Genomic DNA, 19,188 nt, shown 5'->3' with positions numbered 1-19,188 from the left:
ACTTGAAGGAAGGTTCCATTTTTTATTTTAGTTATACCCTGACTAAGAACTTTTTTTTTTCAGTTAAATCTAATTTACCTATTTAGACAGACAAATGATTATTTTTTGCATACCTGGATAGTTAAGAGATTATTAGCAAGTTAGGGTTAGGGTTAGGGTTATTTGTTTTGTATGTTAATATAATTGTGGTTATGTTCAAATACTGCAATTTAAATTTGCTAATAAAATCCCGAAATTTATTCTGTAAGTTTTCAAAATGCGTCTTTAGTTTTTGAAAACAAATGTTTCAATCGAACAGTGTGTCACCTGAACCAATCCACATGAAAGTTAGCATACTTCGATGGATTTATTTTGCATTCAGCATTTAGTCTATAAATTAATTAGGTTCATATTGGTGAGAAATGTAGCCCTGACCTATGGGCAAAAACAGTTTTTGCCCATAGGTCAGGGCTACAGCATAATCTGCACATGTGCAGGTTATGCTGTTATATCGTCCCTACCAATCTTGAGACCAAACCTACGCCCCTTATCCCTAGAATATACCTACCAGATTTTATTTTGATCTGTCCTGAATAATGGATGAAAAAAAAAAAATGTTTGCACACCACTACCAACAACATATAAAAATAATAACAAATATGAATTATTATTTTCATTAATAAGTCATTAGTAATGATGATAATCCTCCCGCTGTGTTCAATCCCAATCGAGTTGATATCTAACATGACTATTTTCTGATGACTTTTAAAATTGATTGGATTTCGAATTAAAATTTTTGTTGATCAGTCACTAGCGATGATGAGTCCCCATGAAATAAATTGTACATCTGTGTCCTCCACTCACTTCCATTCGATTCAATGCCAAACATAACTGTTTTCTGATGACTTTGAAAATGGATTGGATTTTAATTAGTTCAATTAAAGCAATTAAGGAAACAAAAAAAAGCTTAAATATCGGTCTTGAGCGTCCGTACAGATATCCTTCTAGTATATGCATAATGAAGTTTCACATCAATCCATCCATTATTCAGGGAGAAATAAGGTTATGAAAACGGTACCTCAAAAATGACTCATTAAAAAATAAAATGTTAAATGATGGGTGAATTTAAAATTGCCCCCCAAGGTTTGATAGGTGCTCTCCTCTAGAACATCTGCATCGACTTCCAAGTTGATCTGATGCATATGAAAGGAAAAATATACAGTACTGTGCAAACGTTTTAGGCAGGACACCTGCCTAAAACGTTTGCACAGTACTGTATGTCTCATTGTTTTCTATTGTTTAATAGAGTACTAATGAATTACTAATTAATCAGGAGGAAATTCCTGAAAATAGTTATAAGGTTCGATGAGCAATGACCCGTAGTATATACCTACCAAAATTTTACTGTGAACCGTCACGAGCAACGACAACATGAGTGCGGACTTGACAGGCCTTTGGCCCTCAGTTTGTGCAGTATATGGCGGAAAACACAGACAAGACTGAAAAAGCAGTTTCTGCTCTTGCACTCCTCTTTAAAAGAAACTGCTGTATTATAAGCCTAAACAACTGTTGTGTTTGATAGAACAATATGTCTATATGCTGCCAAAGCAGATTCATGGCTTATTAAGCCCCCAAACTATTTTTAATTTGCCCGTTTTACCCTGGAAACCCCCGTTTACAGACGTCGCGTCATTTTTTTTTCAACCCAGCCATGAAAACAAGGTACCGTAAGTAATTATATTTATTATTCACAATGTCTGCCATTTTTAGCTTAGAATCATTAATTGATGTCTAATATTTTGTTTAAAACAAAAAAAAAAAGACTTTTAAAAATCATTCACTCACATATTTTAAACTTTTAAACAAATTACGTCACAATGAAAAAAATGCGTCTGTAAAAAAGTCACGGATATCTACCTCATAACTGATGCTGAGTTGTTTTTTTTTTGTTTTTTTGTTACTGACGCATTTTCCCCGATAAGTTAGAAGATAAATAATCGATCCTAACAAAGAAAAATTGAAAAAAAAATGTTTAAAAGGGTAAATATATGAAAAAGAACATCTCGACCACTCCTTGATGTCTGCGATTTTTGCATCGCGACACTTGTTATATTACCATGTTTCACCAATAGAATCCCCCCAAAATCCAGCTGTGGCCATTCACAACTGTGACTTGACACTCAGTGATACATGCGACATGGAGTGTTTGGATCAAAACAAGGTAAGTACGCGATAATATCTCGTTAAAGTCATGGCATCTGTAATTCTGGTCTTGCGTGCTCTCACCTCCAGATAGGGTTTTGCTGTTTAAAAAACATTAAAAAAAAAAAAAAAAAAAAGCCCTCCTGTCCAAAACTTTTCTTCCCCCAGAAATTTGAGATTTTAAGCTTTCCAATGCATATCGGACCATTTTGAAATTTGGCCAAATTGGGGGTCTGAGAGCGGTACTTCAAGTCACCCGAGTGTTTTCCGCCAGATGATGAACTTTGTTATATAGATAAATGCTTAAATTCAATCAGTAATTATAATGTTACATGAACAAAATAGTACTTTAATAGATGCAACAGCACCTTAACATTTTCATCCAGCTGATTTGTCTTGCATTTAGTTATCATACAATATATGTATACATCTTCTCAAATCAAATTAAATCTGATTTAGTTTGCATTCGTGACACATGTAGGTAAAACACAAAAATTTATCTTTTATGAGCCTCCGATTTTAGTTTTAATTACTTGGTACATCTCAATGGACAATTTAGGACCTTGAATTAATACATGTAGGAATGTGGAAGGAAACATGAGTAGTAGCTGAGCACATTCAATTCACTGGATTGATGATCCTCAATGTCATTGGATATAGATGAAAGAAACATTCATTTCAGGTTTTGGGAGGTCATGTTCAGACAAAAGCAAATCATTTAATTAAAACAAACTTAAAGTATTTAATTAATACCATTCAACCTTTTTTTTTTTTTTTTTTTCTCCAATTTGTTCATTAAACATAACCTCTAGCTCGTTTTACCGAAGTGACTGAATTTGGCCATGGAGGAGTATTGAGCAAAATGAGAGTAATCGTAAAATTGTTAATTAAGAAAATAAATCTTTTGCAGAAAACTAATAATCCAGTGGTGCTTTAATTAATCTGAATCTCATTTAACTCACTGGCTGCCATTGACGATGTTAGACGTCCAATCCATTTTGACTGGGAGGGGCAAAGAGGTCCAATCCATTTTGACTGGAAGGGGTAAAGCCTCTCCCAATTCAAACGGATTGGATATCTTGCCCCGTCAATGGCACTGACAGATGAGCATTCATGATCACTCCTCCCAGTTTGAATGAATTGGATGTCTATCGCTATCTTTGGCATGCAATGAGTTAAATACTATGAAAAAAAAAAAACTTTAGAGCAGGGGTCGGGAACCTTTTTGGCTGAGAGAGCCATGATCACCAAACATTTTTACATATAATTCCGTGAGAGCCATACAATATGTTAAAAACTAAAAAATACAAGTAATGTGTGCATTTTATGCAATTTCAACACTTTTAGAGTAATGCTTTTGCTAATTATTGATGAGTATTTCATACCATTAATGCGACTTCTGGTGCTGCATGGTTATGCTGATGGCTTTGTACTCTGGCTGATAATTGGTGGGGTAAAGATTCATGCAGGTGTTGAGAAACTTAGGATGCTTCTCTTTTCATGTTCACGAAGCGCCACAAATCCTTTTTGTCCCCACCACGCACGGAGCACCATCAGTACACACCGAAACAGGTTTATCCAACGGTAGATTTTTTTCTTTACGAACTCAGTGAAGGACTTGAATAAATCCTCCCCTCTTGTTGTCCCTTTCATGGTCAAAACCTTGCAATCATGCTGAACTGGGATAAATAGCTAACATCTGTTGAGTCATCCAAAGCAAGAGAAAAAAACTGTGCCGAATGTATATACTTACAGTAAGCCTGAACGATATATCTTTTAAACATCGCCATCGCGATGTGCGCATGCGTGATAGTCCCATCGGAAGGACCTGCGATAGTTTTTTCTTTTTTTTTTCAATCTACAAACCTTTGTTCTGCTTCATTTGCTCGCACAGCCTCCCTCACTGCCTCTCCCAGCTCTCAGTCACTGCGCCACTTGCTTATTAAAGGTAACGATGTCTTTGAACTTGCCAAAGAAGCGGACTTCACATGGGCAGCAATGTGTCAATCATCGTTTAACTTGTTAAACAGTTTCAGCAAACAAGCGTGGGCTGGAGTGTGGTTTGTGTGTGTGTGTGTGGGGGGGGTGGGGGGGTGGGGGGGGGGACGTTCGAGACATATAAAATAAACGCCAGAAGTGATGATGAGTTTGTAATTTCTACATGTCACTCCAAGAATCACAGCCAAGTTAGGTAAACAGAAGCATTTAATAAAGCCAAGCATTTTTCTGCTACAGTACTTTATTCTTGTTGAAAAATTATTTGGTGGGACAGTTATGTTTAAAACTGATCATAATTATTAGATTTGAAGTGCTTAAAAACCATTTATTAAAAAAAATAATAATTAAAAAAAAGAAAAAAATATATATATATATACCCTAATTTTCGCACTATAAGGCGCACCTGACTATAAGCCGCAGCCCACCAAATCTGGCACGAAAACGGCATTTGTTCGTAGATAAGTCGCACTGGACTATAAGCCGCAGCTGTCCTCACTGTATCATGGGATATTTACACCAAAATATATTAACCGGTACAACCCTATTTGACAGCGACATCATACGACCGATTGTCATAAGACCAAATGGACCATCATTAAACTTTGAACCAATTAGTGCAAAGCTTTATTGCTTCAAGAAGCTTCATTTGGCTATCACTGCTCCCTTGGGGGAGACAGTCAACCTCTGCTGCCACCTCCTGTTGACATCCAACATGCCTCTTAGCATGCATTGCAGTGCTACAGATGTACATAACAATCAAAAATCATGTTCTTTGCTAAATATTTCTTCAGTTACTGTTCCAATTGTTTCATCAATTGCTCGTTATGGTATTTACTAACACTTTATTTGACAGTGGTGCCAAGACTGTCATTACACAATCATAATTATGACATGTCTCTGTCCTGAGCATTCATGAATGCTTATAACAGATGTCATTAAGTGTTATCCGGCAAATGATCTCACTTTTGAATGGATGCAAAAGATCCAAGATGGACACAAATTGAGTTAGTGACATAATTTGATATTTAATGACATAAGCATTCAGTAATGTCCATGATCGTGTCATGTCATCATTTTGATGATCTTATGACAGTCTTATGACACCGCTGTCAAATAAAGTGTTACCTAAAAAAAAAATCAACAAATAAGCCGCACTGGACTATAAGCCACAGGTATCAAAATAAAGGAAAAAAGTAGCGGCTTATAGTCCGAAAATTACGGTATATATGTATGGCGGAAAACACTCAGGTGACTTGAAGTTCCGCTCTGAGACCCCCAATTTAGCCAACTGTCAAAATTGTCCGATATGCATGTATGATACATCATTGGAAAGCTTAAAATCTTAATTTTCTGGGGGAAAAAAACTTTTGAGCAGGAGGGCATTTTTTAAAAAAATATATTTTTTAAACAGCAAAACCCTATCTGGAGGTGAGAGCACGCGAGAACAGAATTACTGACGCCTTGACTTTAACGAGATATTATCGCATACTTATCTTGTTTTGATCCAAAAACTGCACGTAGTATGTATCACTTAGTGTCAAGACAGAACTGTGAATGGCCAAAGCTGGATTTGGGGTTTTTTTATGTGTGAAACATGGTAATATAACAAGGGTCGCGATGCAGAAATCGGGACATCAAGGAGTGGTCGAGATTTTCTTTTTCACTATTATGTATTATATTTTCACTTTAAAACGTTTTTTTCAACTTTTTTTTTGGATCAATTATTTATCATCTAACATATCGGAGAAAATGTGACACTAACAAAAAAAAAAATACAATTAAGCGACAGTTATGAGGTAGATATCCGTGACTTTTTTTTAGACGCCATTTTTTTCATTGTGACGTGATTTGTTTAAAAGTTTAAAATATGTGAGTGAATAATTTTTTCAAGTCGCTTTTTTTTTTCAAAATGAAATATGAGACATCAATGAATGATTCTAAGCTAAAAACGACAGACATTTTGAATAATAACTATAATTAATTACCTTTGTATTATTGCTGGGTTAAAACAAAATCGGTTGCATGACGTCTGTAAACGGGGGTTTTCAGGGTAAAATGGACAAATTAAAAATAGTTCGGGGGTTTAATGTACCATGAATCTGCCGACGCGGCCCGAGCCCAATCAATTAACTTGATTTGCTTGCCCGAGCCCGAAAACCCCAGAATTTTAATGTTTTATTTGTAGGCAAAAGCCCGAAAAACCCCTAAATTTTATGTTAAATTTGTGAGGACTCAGGAGAAGGAGGAAATGCAGGGATGCGATGCGTGGTTGCGTTTTGTGTGATCACGTTTGTGACGATGAGGGGCATATACGCATAACGATAACAAATTAAAACCTGTCTTTTGTAATGAATTCTCCCAGTTAAACTAGACTGTAAGATTGATATTCAATAAACATGTATATCTTTTATATTTGCGTGTCTGTTCTAACAGGCGGATAGTGGATCTCACATTAATTTTAATCTCCTCGAGTTGGCAGAAAAAGAAAAAAAACCGCAGGTTTTCTCAATGTTTAAATAGCCTACATATTTTTATGATCTTTAGAAATGCATTTACGCAACGAAATAACGCTGGAAAAGTTTGTTAAATATATTTTTCTCGTATGAGACCATAGCGCCACATTTGTTTACATTCAGCGAAGCCGACACAGGTTTCCGTATAGCACCTTCAACAATTTGAATCCTTTCCATATCCCACTCCTACCGCAGTTGTTTGCTTTTCAATTCCCCTGTCTTTAGTTTGTTTTTCACTTCAATAGCTGCTCCGTGTCGAAAAAGAAACACTAAGATGCTCGCGGAGGGCGCCACAAGGCGCTGAGAGGGGAAGATTGAAAAGAGAGCCACTGCATTCACGTGCGCAGGCATGCACAACGCCTTCTCTCTTTTATCCAAATTCTTTATTTTATTTAACATCCATCCATCGTTTCAGTATAAATATATGAATATATAGTTATTTAAAAAAAGTTAGCAAGAGAGATGTCGGCCTGACCCAACGGTAAATAATCCCACATAAATCGCTCCAGAGAATAAAACGCACCCTCTGCCAAATTATGAAGAAAAATGCGACCTATAGTCCGAAAAAACAGTACTTTATTCACTCCATATAACCAATCTGCACATGGCTCCTTAAAATGGTAAATTATGCACGTAACTTTGGCTGTGATAAGCATAGGAGTTGACACTTCCGTGAAGCACCTTCGGGTGATATGCTGCGTTCATGTGTATGGGGACATCTGAGTTCCCAAGTTGGAAAATCGTTCTGATGTGTTGTAAAGTCGTAATGTGGGATAAAACCAATGTTGTTACAAAGAAGAGTCGCCTACTTTAATGCTCCATCGATAAATCATAAGTTGAGTGACTGTTTGCCGCTTTTCATAGACACCATGCAATAGGAAATCATTTTTTCGATTACTCCAATAACACGTGAACACAGCATCAATATTACGGTGCATGTGCCAAACAGTGAATCATACAGTCGATGATGCAAATTATATTTTCCCACCTTCTTTACAGGTTAGTGCCAGATAAACTGCCCATCATTGTTGTGCTTTTTTTCCTCTGTGTTTGTGATATTTGCTTGGTTGCCTATTCTCATTATTTGTGATTTTACCAACTTTACGTATAAGGCAGTTAACTGCTGTAAACTACTCTGGTCGCAAATTGAAGTAGCAGATAAGCTGCCGTCTAATTGGCTATGACGAATGACCAAATGACAATTAAATGTGATTTGAGTGAGATGCTCTCATTTCAGAGCTTTGTCTAATATTGTGTTAATATGATATGTGAATTTGAACTATGCTGATGCTATTTATTGCTATTTGATTATATGACCAAAATGAGTAGAATCAATCTATGAATTAATTGCCTATCTACGGGATATAACCTCAAACAATGTTGTATGTGTGCTCATCATAATTCCCAACTGTTTTGCAAGCATTTCATTTGTTACTGCAGTCCCTGTAGTCTGTAACAAGATTTTCTTTTCTTTTTAAATTTCTATTTGACTCAAACGGCATTACTCCTGCAAATTGATCTTAGAAAGCTCTTTGCAAGGAGGAATGAGAAAGGTAAGCTAGGTAACCCACCTAGGCAGCATAAACCACTTTCAGGCCACGACCTGCCAGTTGAGAATCACTAGCCACGTTTACATGCTTACTTTTATTCATACCGATTCAAATCATTCCGAATGGAAATTTCAGATCAGCTGTTTACATGTCACTTCATCTATTCCGATCCAGCGTTTACATGTGTCTGCCTTTATTCCGAAAGGACGTTTGACAACTGCCGTCTGACATGCGCAGATTAATCAAAACAAAGCGTCACGTTGCAAAACATGGAGATCGATCGTCAGAGTGCTGCTGTTTTAACTTTAACCCACTTGTTGTGTTTGTGGGGTCGTATCCGCTTCTGCTGTTTTGCTCTTTTGCCTTGTAGTAGCCGGTTGTCAGCGTTTTCCAACATTTCCAATCTGGTCAACGCTCCGGTCTATTCCGGCTTCGTGTAACCTCTCGTGAACTTTTTTTAAATAGTTCACTGTTCCTCGTTTTACGCCCGTCTAAGCGAGCAATTATATTCAATTCTTTTAAAGTTTGAATTAAATACAATATTTCCGCCGGACTCCAATTAGGTGCGCTGTGCGTGTGCTTGGAAGCCATGTTGCAAGTGACGTTACTTACGTCACCAAGTGACGTCACCACGTCAGTACGGAGCATGTGCAGAAAGAACGCAACCAGACACCATTCCGCTTCCCTGTTTACATGATATAATTTTACTTCTAATCGGTTTGGGAAAAGGAATATTCCACCCCTGTGAATCGGAATGAAATTCCATTCGGTTTGGGCCTGTTCATTCCGAATGAGGTGTTTATATGGAACACATTTATTCGGTTTGAACATCTAAACCGATTGTAATTGGAATATTTGGCTCCATGTAAACGTGGCAACTGATTATTTGCATAGCAGTTAGTGATATATCCCCATTTGTGTTCAGACAAAATAGCTGAAGGAGAGATGGAAGTTGGTGAGTATGAGCGGAGGTGAATTGACTATCAAAAAGAGATGTCCTGATTTTGATTTTGAATACTGACGGCTGAAATACAAAAAAAAGTCTTTTTTTTTTTTTTTTTAACAAAAACTAATTTGTATTTATTATATATAGCTTAAATTGCTATTTCCGACTTTTTATAATAGATAAGTCTTCAAAAAAAAAAAATTGCCTGCTCGGCAGTGCCCCAGTATCGTATTCGGTCTAGTGACGCCCTTGCCTGGGGCAGTATGACACATTGGCTTACTGCCACTTGGCTAACAGCAAACAAGTTGCTTAGCACCACTCTTACTTACCCCTTAGTACTTTATTTCCTTCTTCGCTTCTCGGCTCCTGATCCTTGGTGCCTTTTTGACATGATATTTTGTGAAAATAATCACGAATATATCATTTTACACCAAAATATTCTTGCTTAAACTGATTTATTTATTATTTGAGTTATGTTTGTTCTCTGACCAATAATATGGCATGGACATGTGCAGGTTGCTAAAAAACAAAAACCAAGAAACACACACACAAAAAGTCTTCTTGTGGTGCACCCCAGCTGATGGGGTGCTCTATGTTAAGAGCGAGTAGGAATTGATGGTTCTAATTGTTGTTGACCAATACTAGAGTGAAATTTGTTTTTAAACAGAAAAAAAAAACTTGAATTGTTTCAGAATAGCGGCTGAGAACAGTATAGATGAAAAGAAATTGTTCATGATCCAAACATACTACATTCATTCGCAATAGTGAATGAGTGATGACTAGTGAGGTCTATACACGCATTCAACCATGTAATAGAACATCTTGGAATTGGGTGTCAATATTGTTATAAGGCCATAGGGACACTATGCCACTATGCTTGTGCAGTTTTCATTTGAAAGGTCAGCCCCGAAGTGGTTGGATTATTCCCACCAGTAAACTTTAGCTCAATGGGGTTAAACGTAAAGCAGCAAACTGTACTGCAGAATCAAATTATTGTATGGCTTACAACTGAGAAATGCTAACCTTTTTCCAGTCCCTTGATCTCTGTCTCTCCCTCTGTGCTTAACGTAATTTGACTAAAACCCCTCTAATCCTTCCAGATAATCTGTGAAATGGTTCTCTCGCTCTTCTCTTCTTCTCCCTTTGCTACCCCTTGTGTCTACCTTTTTCTCTATTTGGCTCCAGAGGGTCCACTGTTAAGCCACACATAGGGACTGGCATTAGCAGACTCTGAGTTGAAACTGTCCTCATAAACTACAGCATTAAAGAAGGAGTACACCTTAGAATTATTCTTCTCATCTATTTTCCCATTCAAATAAATGCTTATACAGCTGTGGTTCAGACCATCTGTATTTCACAATGACGCCATAGCCTAAGCGCAAACCGGGGCGGATCACACAGCAAAATTGTCTAGTTTGTAAGAGTTACTGAGGGATGAATACTCTCTATGATAGTCCACTTTTGGGATGTTAATCCCCTGTAGTGAGTCAGCTTTCAGTAAAACACCACACAAATCAATTTAGATACAGTTTACTTTTATTTCATCCTTTGCTGAAGACAGCATGGACATTCAATAAATAGAAGATAAAAAAATCATATTCATACACAACAGTGAAGGAATCTGACCTACTAGCCAGATTGCTGGAATCACGCCAGCCGAACTGCGCCAGCGCAATTCCAACGACCCGGCCAAAAGGCCAGACTCACTGCATTCACCTTAGTTTTAGCCCCTTGTACTGACTCAATTTTAAAAGCTGGAAAAAGGCTTCGACACACAAGTTGACAGTTTATTTGAAGTCTGCAGTAATCATACAGCACAGAGAGACCCAGGCGGGGAGGCAAATTGTCACCATATTACAAGTCAACATAAGATTCCATGAGAAAAATGACACTGATTAGTTAAACATTCAGTCCTTTAAAGGCTCTGTTGAGGCGGGCTGTGGTCCGGAAGAAGGGGGTGTTTGGGCGTTGTTTAGGATTATTGTCTGTTGTGGGTTGGGCAGGAGAATTCGGGCGTTACTGTTGTCAGGGCAACAAAAGTTAAGGATTTTACCATCCTCAGCACCACGTGAGTGCTGAGTGTTCACTTCTCGGTCGCGGGTTCCTATGTATCAGATATTCCTTGTGGCAAGACAAGATGTCCCGCCATTTTTTCTGGACTGTTTTGAAGAGCAGATTGAGGGATTTGGTGGTGCAGACGTGGGCTTGTAGATGTCTAGCCTATCACCTCCTTTTCAGCGTCAATCTTATTCAGGCACCTCAATGACGTGAGCTGGGCTTCCGTGGTCAGAAGGCATCCTGTATTTGTTCTGCCCTCATCTGCCCGTTGTCTTGGAGTTGAAAATTCTAATCATTTCAAGTCCAACTGTTCTTAATATAAAATATATTCTGCTTGTTTCACTTAAACTATGATATAAATGCTATTTATTTTATATTGGGTGTGCTAGAGGAATACAAACAGTCAAACAGTAAATATTTGAAAAAATACTATTCCCTGACTGATTATATTAAGTGTGATAGAGTAAGTCAAACAGTAAATATTTGAAAAGATACTATTCCCTGATTGATTATATTAAGTGTGATAGAGTAATACAAACAGTCAAACAGTAAATACGTGAAAAGATACCACTCAAAAGACACATAACAGGTGTGTGATTACACAGTCTTTTATATTGTGTTTGGTCAAATCAGGGCTCTGACAAATATGATTGAGAAAAATACAAAACCTTGCTCTCATGTTATAGACTCACATGCACTTTGCATAACTTTTTTTTAAGACACAAGGCCCAATGTGTAACCACTCCTTTCACCACACATCCTCATCATAATAAAGTTAATATCGGCCAATCAGTGTATTGGGCAGGATGAGTCTCAACTCACTTTAGCAAGACAAAAATGAAGGGTGTAAAGTTCCCCTAATTCTTGATGTATTTTGATAGAAGTAAATGACAAACATGTTTTCCTTGAGACCAGTGTACAGTTTTCCAAACTAAGAAAACTACAGATTGTCTCCTTTAAATTGTCTGATGCACTCATAAGTTGTTTTGAAAAAATAAAATGTTTATTATTTTGTCACAATTCCAACTTTCTATTTTTGACAAGCAGATTTGGTTTTATCCATAATCAATAATACCTTATGTTTGGTTAAGATAGACTGAATTTAAGAAGTAGAAGAAGAAGAAGTAAACAATCAATTTTGTAGGAGTAGTAAGCAGCCTTCATGTTAAAGGAGAAACGGTATCGTCATCGCACACACCATATAACTGTTTGCATTAGTCTAACACATATATAGTCTAACACATACATATGGTACAGGTTTTCGTAGGCACCGTCTAACTGTTTGCATTAGGCTAACACACGTAATATAATTAATCAGGAAATAGTATCATTTTCATATTTACGGTAGGACTACACTACTAATATAAAATAAATAGCACACCATAGTTTAATGAAAAGAAATAGAAGAGATACACAATGCCGTCTTATCACAAGAGTGACGCACCAACTCGGGTAATCTGCTCTCCCAGCAAACTCCAAGGACAAAGCGCTTTGTCCTAAAACAAGTACAACCAGCCTGGACAGCAAAGTTGATAGCGGGCGTCCCAATCCGCGCACGAACCTAAGCCGCCCAAAACCAGCCACAGCGGGGGTGGCCCAAAAGCAACGCCCAGAAACGCCTTCGACAAGACCCGCGTCAGCAAAGACTTCAAAAAGACTGGACACTGAGATAAGACAGATTTCTTCTGCTCGGAAACATGTAGCCTTGTTTTGGATCCAGAACTGTCCCTCCGTCGTCTGTTTTTGCCTTGTTTTTTACCATTGTCGACGAATAAATTGTCAACCTGTTTTCGGCGCGTGTTCTTCAAGCTTTTGAAACACGGAGTCAGTGTGCAAAGGGTTAACACAGGAACGCGCGGAGTTTAGCTTCCTCCTGGCCTGGCTCTTCGGGGGCGTCGAGCGGCGGAGCACATTTCCGTTCTGTTGCCGGCCTCCCCGTGCGGTTTGGGCTGGGAGGACTAAATTCCTTCAATGTGAAAAGACCAAAGAGATTCTAGGCAGTACAGTATAAATACAGTGGAACAAAAGTTGTTCTAAAATGGATCCCGGGGGTACTCCTTTCACAACAAGATTATCGGCATCTTCTTTCTCATTACCGCTAATCCACCTGTGTGTTCCAGATCCCTCAAATCAGCTATGCCTCCACTGCACCGGAATTGAGTGACAATAGTCGATACGAGTTCTTCTCCCGTGTGGTACCTCCTGATTCTTACCAGGCCCAAGCCATGGTGGACATTGTTAAAGCCATGGGCTGGAACTACGTCTCAACACTAGCATCAGAGGGTAACTACGGAGAGAGTGGAGTTGATGCTTTCCTCCAGATCTCCAGAGAAGCAGGTTGTGTTTCTGAGTCTGCACTGCAGTCACATTAATATTAATTTAATATCCAACACACAGGGCAAAGCCCCCAGCTCCTCAGATGTTACCAGAGTTCAGATACCTGATATCTAAACACACACACGCGTGTGCCCAAACAGCCTACCACACTTTGTAAAAACATTTTTTTTTTTGGCCTTGTACTAAGCCATGCTGGGTTGAGCACCAATGATTGTTGTGAATACCAAATTTTTGTAGTCTAGTAAATCTTCAAAAGATCAAAATGACTTACTGGGTGAATCTGCAAACCTTTCTGTTGATGATATAATGTGAGATAGATAACAATTTAGAAGTCTTCAGAACAAATGTCTAATAAAGAGTAAGGTTTCATTTGAAAAGATAAGCAGTTGGCTTAAGGTGCACTGTATATAATAATAATAATAATAATACATTTTATTTCTAGAGCGCTTTTCAAACACACAAAGACGCTTCACAAGAGACATGGAATCACAGTACGATAAAAAGGTATTAAAAGGATAAAAAATTAAAAGCACAATAAAAAGAAGTAAAAATATGACAGCTGCGGGTTATGGTGGGTAAGAAAAAGTGAACAGGTGTGTTTTCAGTCTAGATTTGAAAAGTGATAGAGTAGATATGCTGCGGAGATCAGGGGGTAGGGAGTTCCAGAGCTGGGGGGGCGCAATACCTAAAAGCTCTGGAACCAAAGGTGGAGAGGCGGACACGGGGGATGGAGAGGGGAGGAATAGTGGTAGAGCGAAGTGAACGGGTTGGATTGTTTAGACGGAGAAGATCGCAAAGGTAGGGAGGGGCCGGGGCATGGAGTATTTTGAAGGTGATGATGAGGATTTTGTAATTGATTCTTTGTTTGACGGGAAGCCAGTGAAGTTGACGGAGGATGGGGGTAATGTGGTGTGTTGCGGGGGTTCGTGTGATGAGGCGTGCTGCTGCGTTCTGGAGGAGCTGCAGTTTCTGGAGGGACTTGTTAGGGAGACCGAAGAGCAGTGAGTTGCAATAATCGAGCCGGGAGGTTATTAGATTACAGACCAGGGTGGAAGCGGTATGGCGGGTGAGAGAAGGGAATGTAGTGTAGGGGATGTAGTGTGTAATAAATTATGTCATGGTAATAGGAACCTGTAAGAAGTGTCATGCAGTCATTGTTTACACTGCTTATATTAAAGATCTGATAACCGGAAGAATAATTACATTTCATATAAATATCATATTTCAGCAAGGTATGCAGTTTCTTGATATTTTCTGTTTTCTTTTTGTACAGTCAAGCCATGGCCATGTGGTATGAATAATTTCAGGCTTGAATTTTGACAATTAGGTATGGGATGGGAAAAAAACATAAATAATACCTTGGTATTTTATAACATGCAGTATTTCATATGTGCATCATAGGGGGGCTGTGTATTGCACAGTCGATCAAAATTCCCAGAGAGCCCAGACCTGGGGAGTTTGAAAAGATCATCAAGAGATTGATGGAGACTTCAAACGCTCGCGGTGTCATCATATTCGCCAATGAGGACGACATCAAGTGAGTTAAATGCAAATACTTATCTTGATGATGATACAGTATATAATAATTTGCCTATTTTAAAAGCTGATGGAAAGTGGTACACCATTACTCTGCATTAAGAAATGTAAGTATTAAAATAATTGTGAGTGGGAATTAATTTAATTCAAACACTTCATCAGAGCATAATTTCATGAAAAAAACAATTATTTTAAAATCAAAGCAGCATAATACAAGAGAACACAAGGTATCTGGACGTGTGATTTCATTATCAGGACAATGGGTTTAATTACCATTGAAGCAATTACTCAAAAATGTATCTTAATTAAATCTTTAATTTTTATGGTGCAGAGAAAAATGTCATAGTGTCTGATTAATCAAGAAGTAATGGGCTCATCAGAGTAAGAAATGAGGCATAAGTGATTGCTTAATATTCAAGTACATTTTTTGGCCGAAGCAACATATTCTTGAATACTGTACTTCATTGTATTTTATGGTCCCATAAACTGAAAAAGTACTTAGAAATGTAATTAAATCTGGTTCCTTCCAGGCGTGTGTTGCAAGCTGCCAAAAAGGCCAATTTGACTGGCCACTTTCTATTTGTTGGCTCCGACAGCTGGGGAGCCAAGAACTCTCCCATCCAAGACCAGGAGGAGGTGGCGGAGGGTGCTGTCACTATCTTGCCAAAAAGAGCTTCTATTGATGGTAGGTGATACACAGAAATACAAAATTTACTGAAACTAAAAGTGAATGGCGGAAATAGCACTCAGCATCAATAGAATGCCGTTGGAGAAGTTGTAGGAAAGCAACAAATCCCCCAATTAAATTTAACAATTTAAATACTAATATACATGGCAGAAAACACTCAGATGGCTTGAGGTTCCGCACTGAGACCCCCAATTTGACCAAATTTCTAAAATGTCTTTTATGCATGTGTGATACATCATTGGAAAGCTTAAAATCTCTATTTTCTGGGGGAAGAAATTTTGGACAGGAGGTCAAATCAGGTGAGTGAAAAATAGACATTTTTGAGACTTTTGAAATTTTCTTTAGGTTTCTCAGTTAAAAAAATGTTTTGGACACCTATCCTGATACATAATAAATAACAAACACTTCAAGGTGATCCCCCTTTTTCCACTCAAGTCTTTGATAATCAGTATGCATGCACACAAGACATGTATGTGGGTGGATGTATAACAATAAAGGAAATTGGTGTGTGAGTAAATGTAGATTCAATTTAGCCCTGTGTTTTATTTTGTAAATAAACATGGCTAAACGGGCAGTTAGCTGTATAGTTAATGATAACTTTACTGCATACATTTTTTGATTTGGCTTGATTTTACTCAGTGCAAAGAAACAATTCCAGGGGAATTTTAGGGGTTAAATTCCAATACCATAATATTTAAATTTTTGCCTTGGGCTTTTAAAATATTTTTTTCAATAATGAATAAAGAATGTGAATGCAGGATACTGAGAATAAAAGGCTCCATATGCATAAAGGGAACACATAAATATGAGTACATAACACTATCTATTTATTGTTTTTATCCTTGAAGCCTAGGACCTAGGCTTTTTGATTTAAGCTTGTAATGTATATAATACATCAATATCATCCCATAATAAGCAATCCACATGGCAACAAAGGTCGAAAAGATAATGAATAGCATGCTGGTGAGTTAGCCTGCTGTGTCCATAATTCTCATGCTAGCATTTGACTGCAATGTACGTCTTTTTGTGGCTTTCCGGTAACTTGAGGTGCGAGCATGAGCAAGCATCATTAAAGACACACTGATTTTAACGAGATATTATTGCGTACTTACCTTGTTTCGATCCAAAAACTCAGTGTAGACTGTATCACCAAGTGTCAAAACAAAGCTGTGAATGGCCACAGCCGGACTTTGTGGGGATTTTATGGGTGAAACACGGTATAATAACAAGGGTTGCGATGCAGAAGTCACGGACAAGAAGGAGTGGTTGAGATTTTCTTTTTGAAATATTTACACTTTTAAATTATTTTATTTTATTTTTAAAAATTTTTTAATTTCGTTTGGATCGATTATTTATCATCTAAAATATCGGGGCATATGCGCCAGTAACAAAAAAGAAATAAATACAATTAAGCAATACTTGTGAGATATCCATGACCTATTTACAGACATTATGTTTTTCATTGTTACGTAATTTGTTTACAAGTTTAAAATATGCGAGTGAATAATTTATAATTTTTTAAAACTAAATATTAGACATTAGTTATTGATTCTAAGCTAAAAATGATAAACATTTCGAATAATAAATATAATTATTTACCTTCTTTTTATGGCTGGGTTGAAACAAAAGCTGTTGCGCAGTGTCTGTAAATGAGATCTCCAGGGGAAAACGGACAAATTAAAAATGATCCGGGGGCATAATGCGCCATGAAACTGCTACGGCAGCATACAGACATACTGTTCTATCAAATACAACAGTTCTTTTGGCTTAAAATACAGCAGTTTATTTTAAAGAGGGGTGAAACTGCAGAAACTGCAGAAACTCAGCCATGCCTGTTTTCCGCCATATAACAACAACAACAAAAATCAATTTCAGATTGTTATTTGGAACCATAATCAATGTTTATTTCTCAAAAAAAAAAAAAAAAAAAAAAAAAAATCATTTTTATATATATAAAAAAACTACGATGAATATACTACCAATATACTACCAATCATAATATTACAGTTAAGGTTTTTTTTTTTTTCGGTTCATGTACTACATATATTTCATGTTATAAAAAAATTAATTTGACTGACTATTTCACAAACTATTAAGGATTTGATGAGTACTTCACTTCAAGATCCCTTGAAAACAACAGGAGAAACATTTGGTTTGCTGAATTTTGGGAGGATGACTTCAAGTGCAAATTGACACGGCCAGGCATCAAATACGAAGCCGAAAGGAGAAAATGTACAGGTAAGTTGGACGTCATAGAAGACATCAGAGAATTTGAAATATCGTTTTTACGGAACTATTTTTTTGTCTTTCTGTGTTTTTCTAGGCGAGGAAAGAATAAGTCGAGACTCTCAGTATGAACAAGAGGGGAAAGTGCAGTTCGTGATTGATGCAGTATATGCCATGGCTCATGCCTTACACAGCATGCACCTGGACCTTTGCCCTGGCTCTATGGGCGTTTGCGACAAGATGGACCCCGTGGAGGGACGTATGCTCCTACAATACATTCGTTCCGTTAATTTCAATGGTAAGATTTTGACAATGTTTTTTCTCACCCCTCTTGTGTAATGTGTGGTGGTGCTCATAAAAAAATGATTCGACTTTGGGTTTCTGCAAGGTTGAATTGAGTAACTATAAGGGAAAACAGTTAAAAGGAAGTCAGTAGACCTTGAGATGTATCTGCTAATGTATCAAGCTCGACCAGAACACAGTACATCCCTCCGGCTGCATGCCTCCATGTTCGATGCTTTTCAACATCTTTCATAAAAAAGTCAGTCTTGCAAAAGGAAAAAGGTGTTCGGTGAAAGCATATTTACTGCTCGCTTCTTGCAGGATGACCTTGGCTTGTATGGAGGTTTTTTTCCCTTTATTGTTCGCCTACAGGCAACTGAAAGGAACATCCAATCACGTAAGGGCAACAGAGCAAAGTGTACAGAAAGACCGTTGAAGTGCTGGAAAGCCTTCAATAAAGCACATCATGCACTTAGCTTTCACTGTATGGCACAAGAGTGACAAAAGCCAGCATTAGCGTATTCAGTAGCACGTGGGTGTATCTTTCACCTGACGTTTCGAGACTTTGTACATCTTAGTAGCTAATAAAATTTTGGTTTTATCCAACAGGCAGTGCAGGAACTGGTGTGATGTTCAACGAAAATGGAGACGCACCTGGTCGGTACGACATCTTCCAGTATCAGCTTTCCAATGTCAGTAACCCTGGGTATAAGGACATTGGCCAATGGACAAACCACCTACGACTAAATGTAAATATTTGTTTCTCCACACAAAGAATGTTTTGGCTGGGTTTGTAGAGAAGAAATTATGTCCTAAAGAATAAAGAGTTTTAATTTAGACCAGCACTTAAATGTACAGATTGCTACGACAGGT

General features: G+C 37.7%; 1 protein-coding gene across 2 annotated transcripts in view; it reads left to right on the top strand.

The window, feature by feature from the left end:
* grm6b (glutamate receptor, metabotropic 6b) overlaps window positions 1–19,188 on the top strand; it is a 43,809-nt gene that overhangs the window by 7,201 nt on the left and 17,420 nt on the right. Inside the window, exons 3-8 of one of the 2 annotated variants that reach the window (XM_057845679.1) lie at window positions 13,367–13,583; window positions 14,985–15,120; window positions 15,716–15,804; window positions 17,905–18,045; window positions 18,131–18,331; window positions 18,925–19,064. In XM_057845679.1, the coding sequence (XP_057701662.1) occupies window positions 13,367–13,583; window positions 14,985–15,120; window positions 15,716–15,804; window positions 17,905–18,045; window positions 18,131–18,331; window positions 18,925–19,064 (924 nt within the window). Of the gene's footprint in view, window positions 1–13,366; window positions 13,584–14,984; window positions 15,121–15,649; window positions 15,805–17,904; window positions 18,046–18,130; window positions 18,332–18,924; window positions 19,065–19,188 lie in introns of both variants that reach the window. The other variant, XM_057845678.1, reaches the window with a different exon arrangement.

This window comes from Corythoichthys intestinalis, chromosome 9 (assembly GCF_030265065.1).
Source record: "Corythoichthys intestinalis isolate RoL2023-P3 chromosome 9, ASM3026506v1, whole genome shotgun sequence".
Classification (NCBI taxonomy): Eukaryota; Metazoa; Chordata; class Actinopteri; order Syngnathiformes; family Syngnathidae; genus Corythoichthys; species Corythoichthys intestinalis.
Note: the sequence above shows the minus strand (reverse complement) of the source record. Positions and strands in the feature narration are given on the sequence as shown.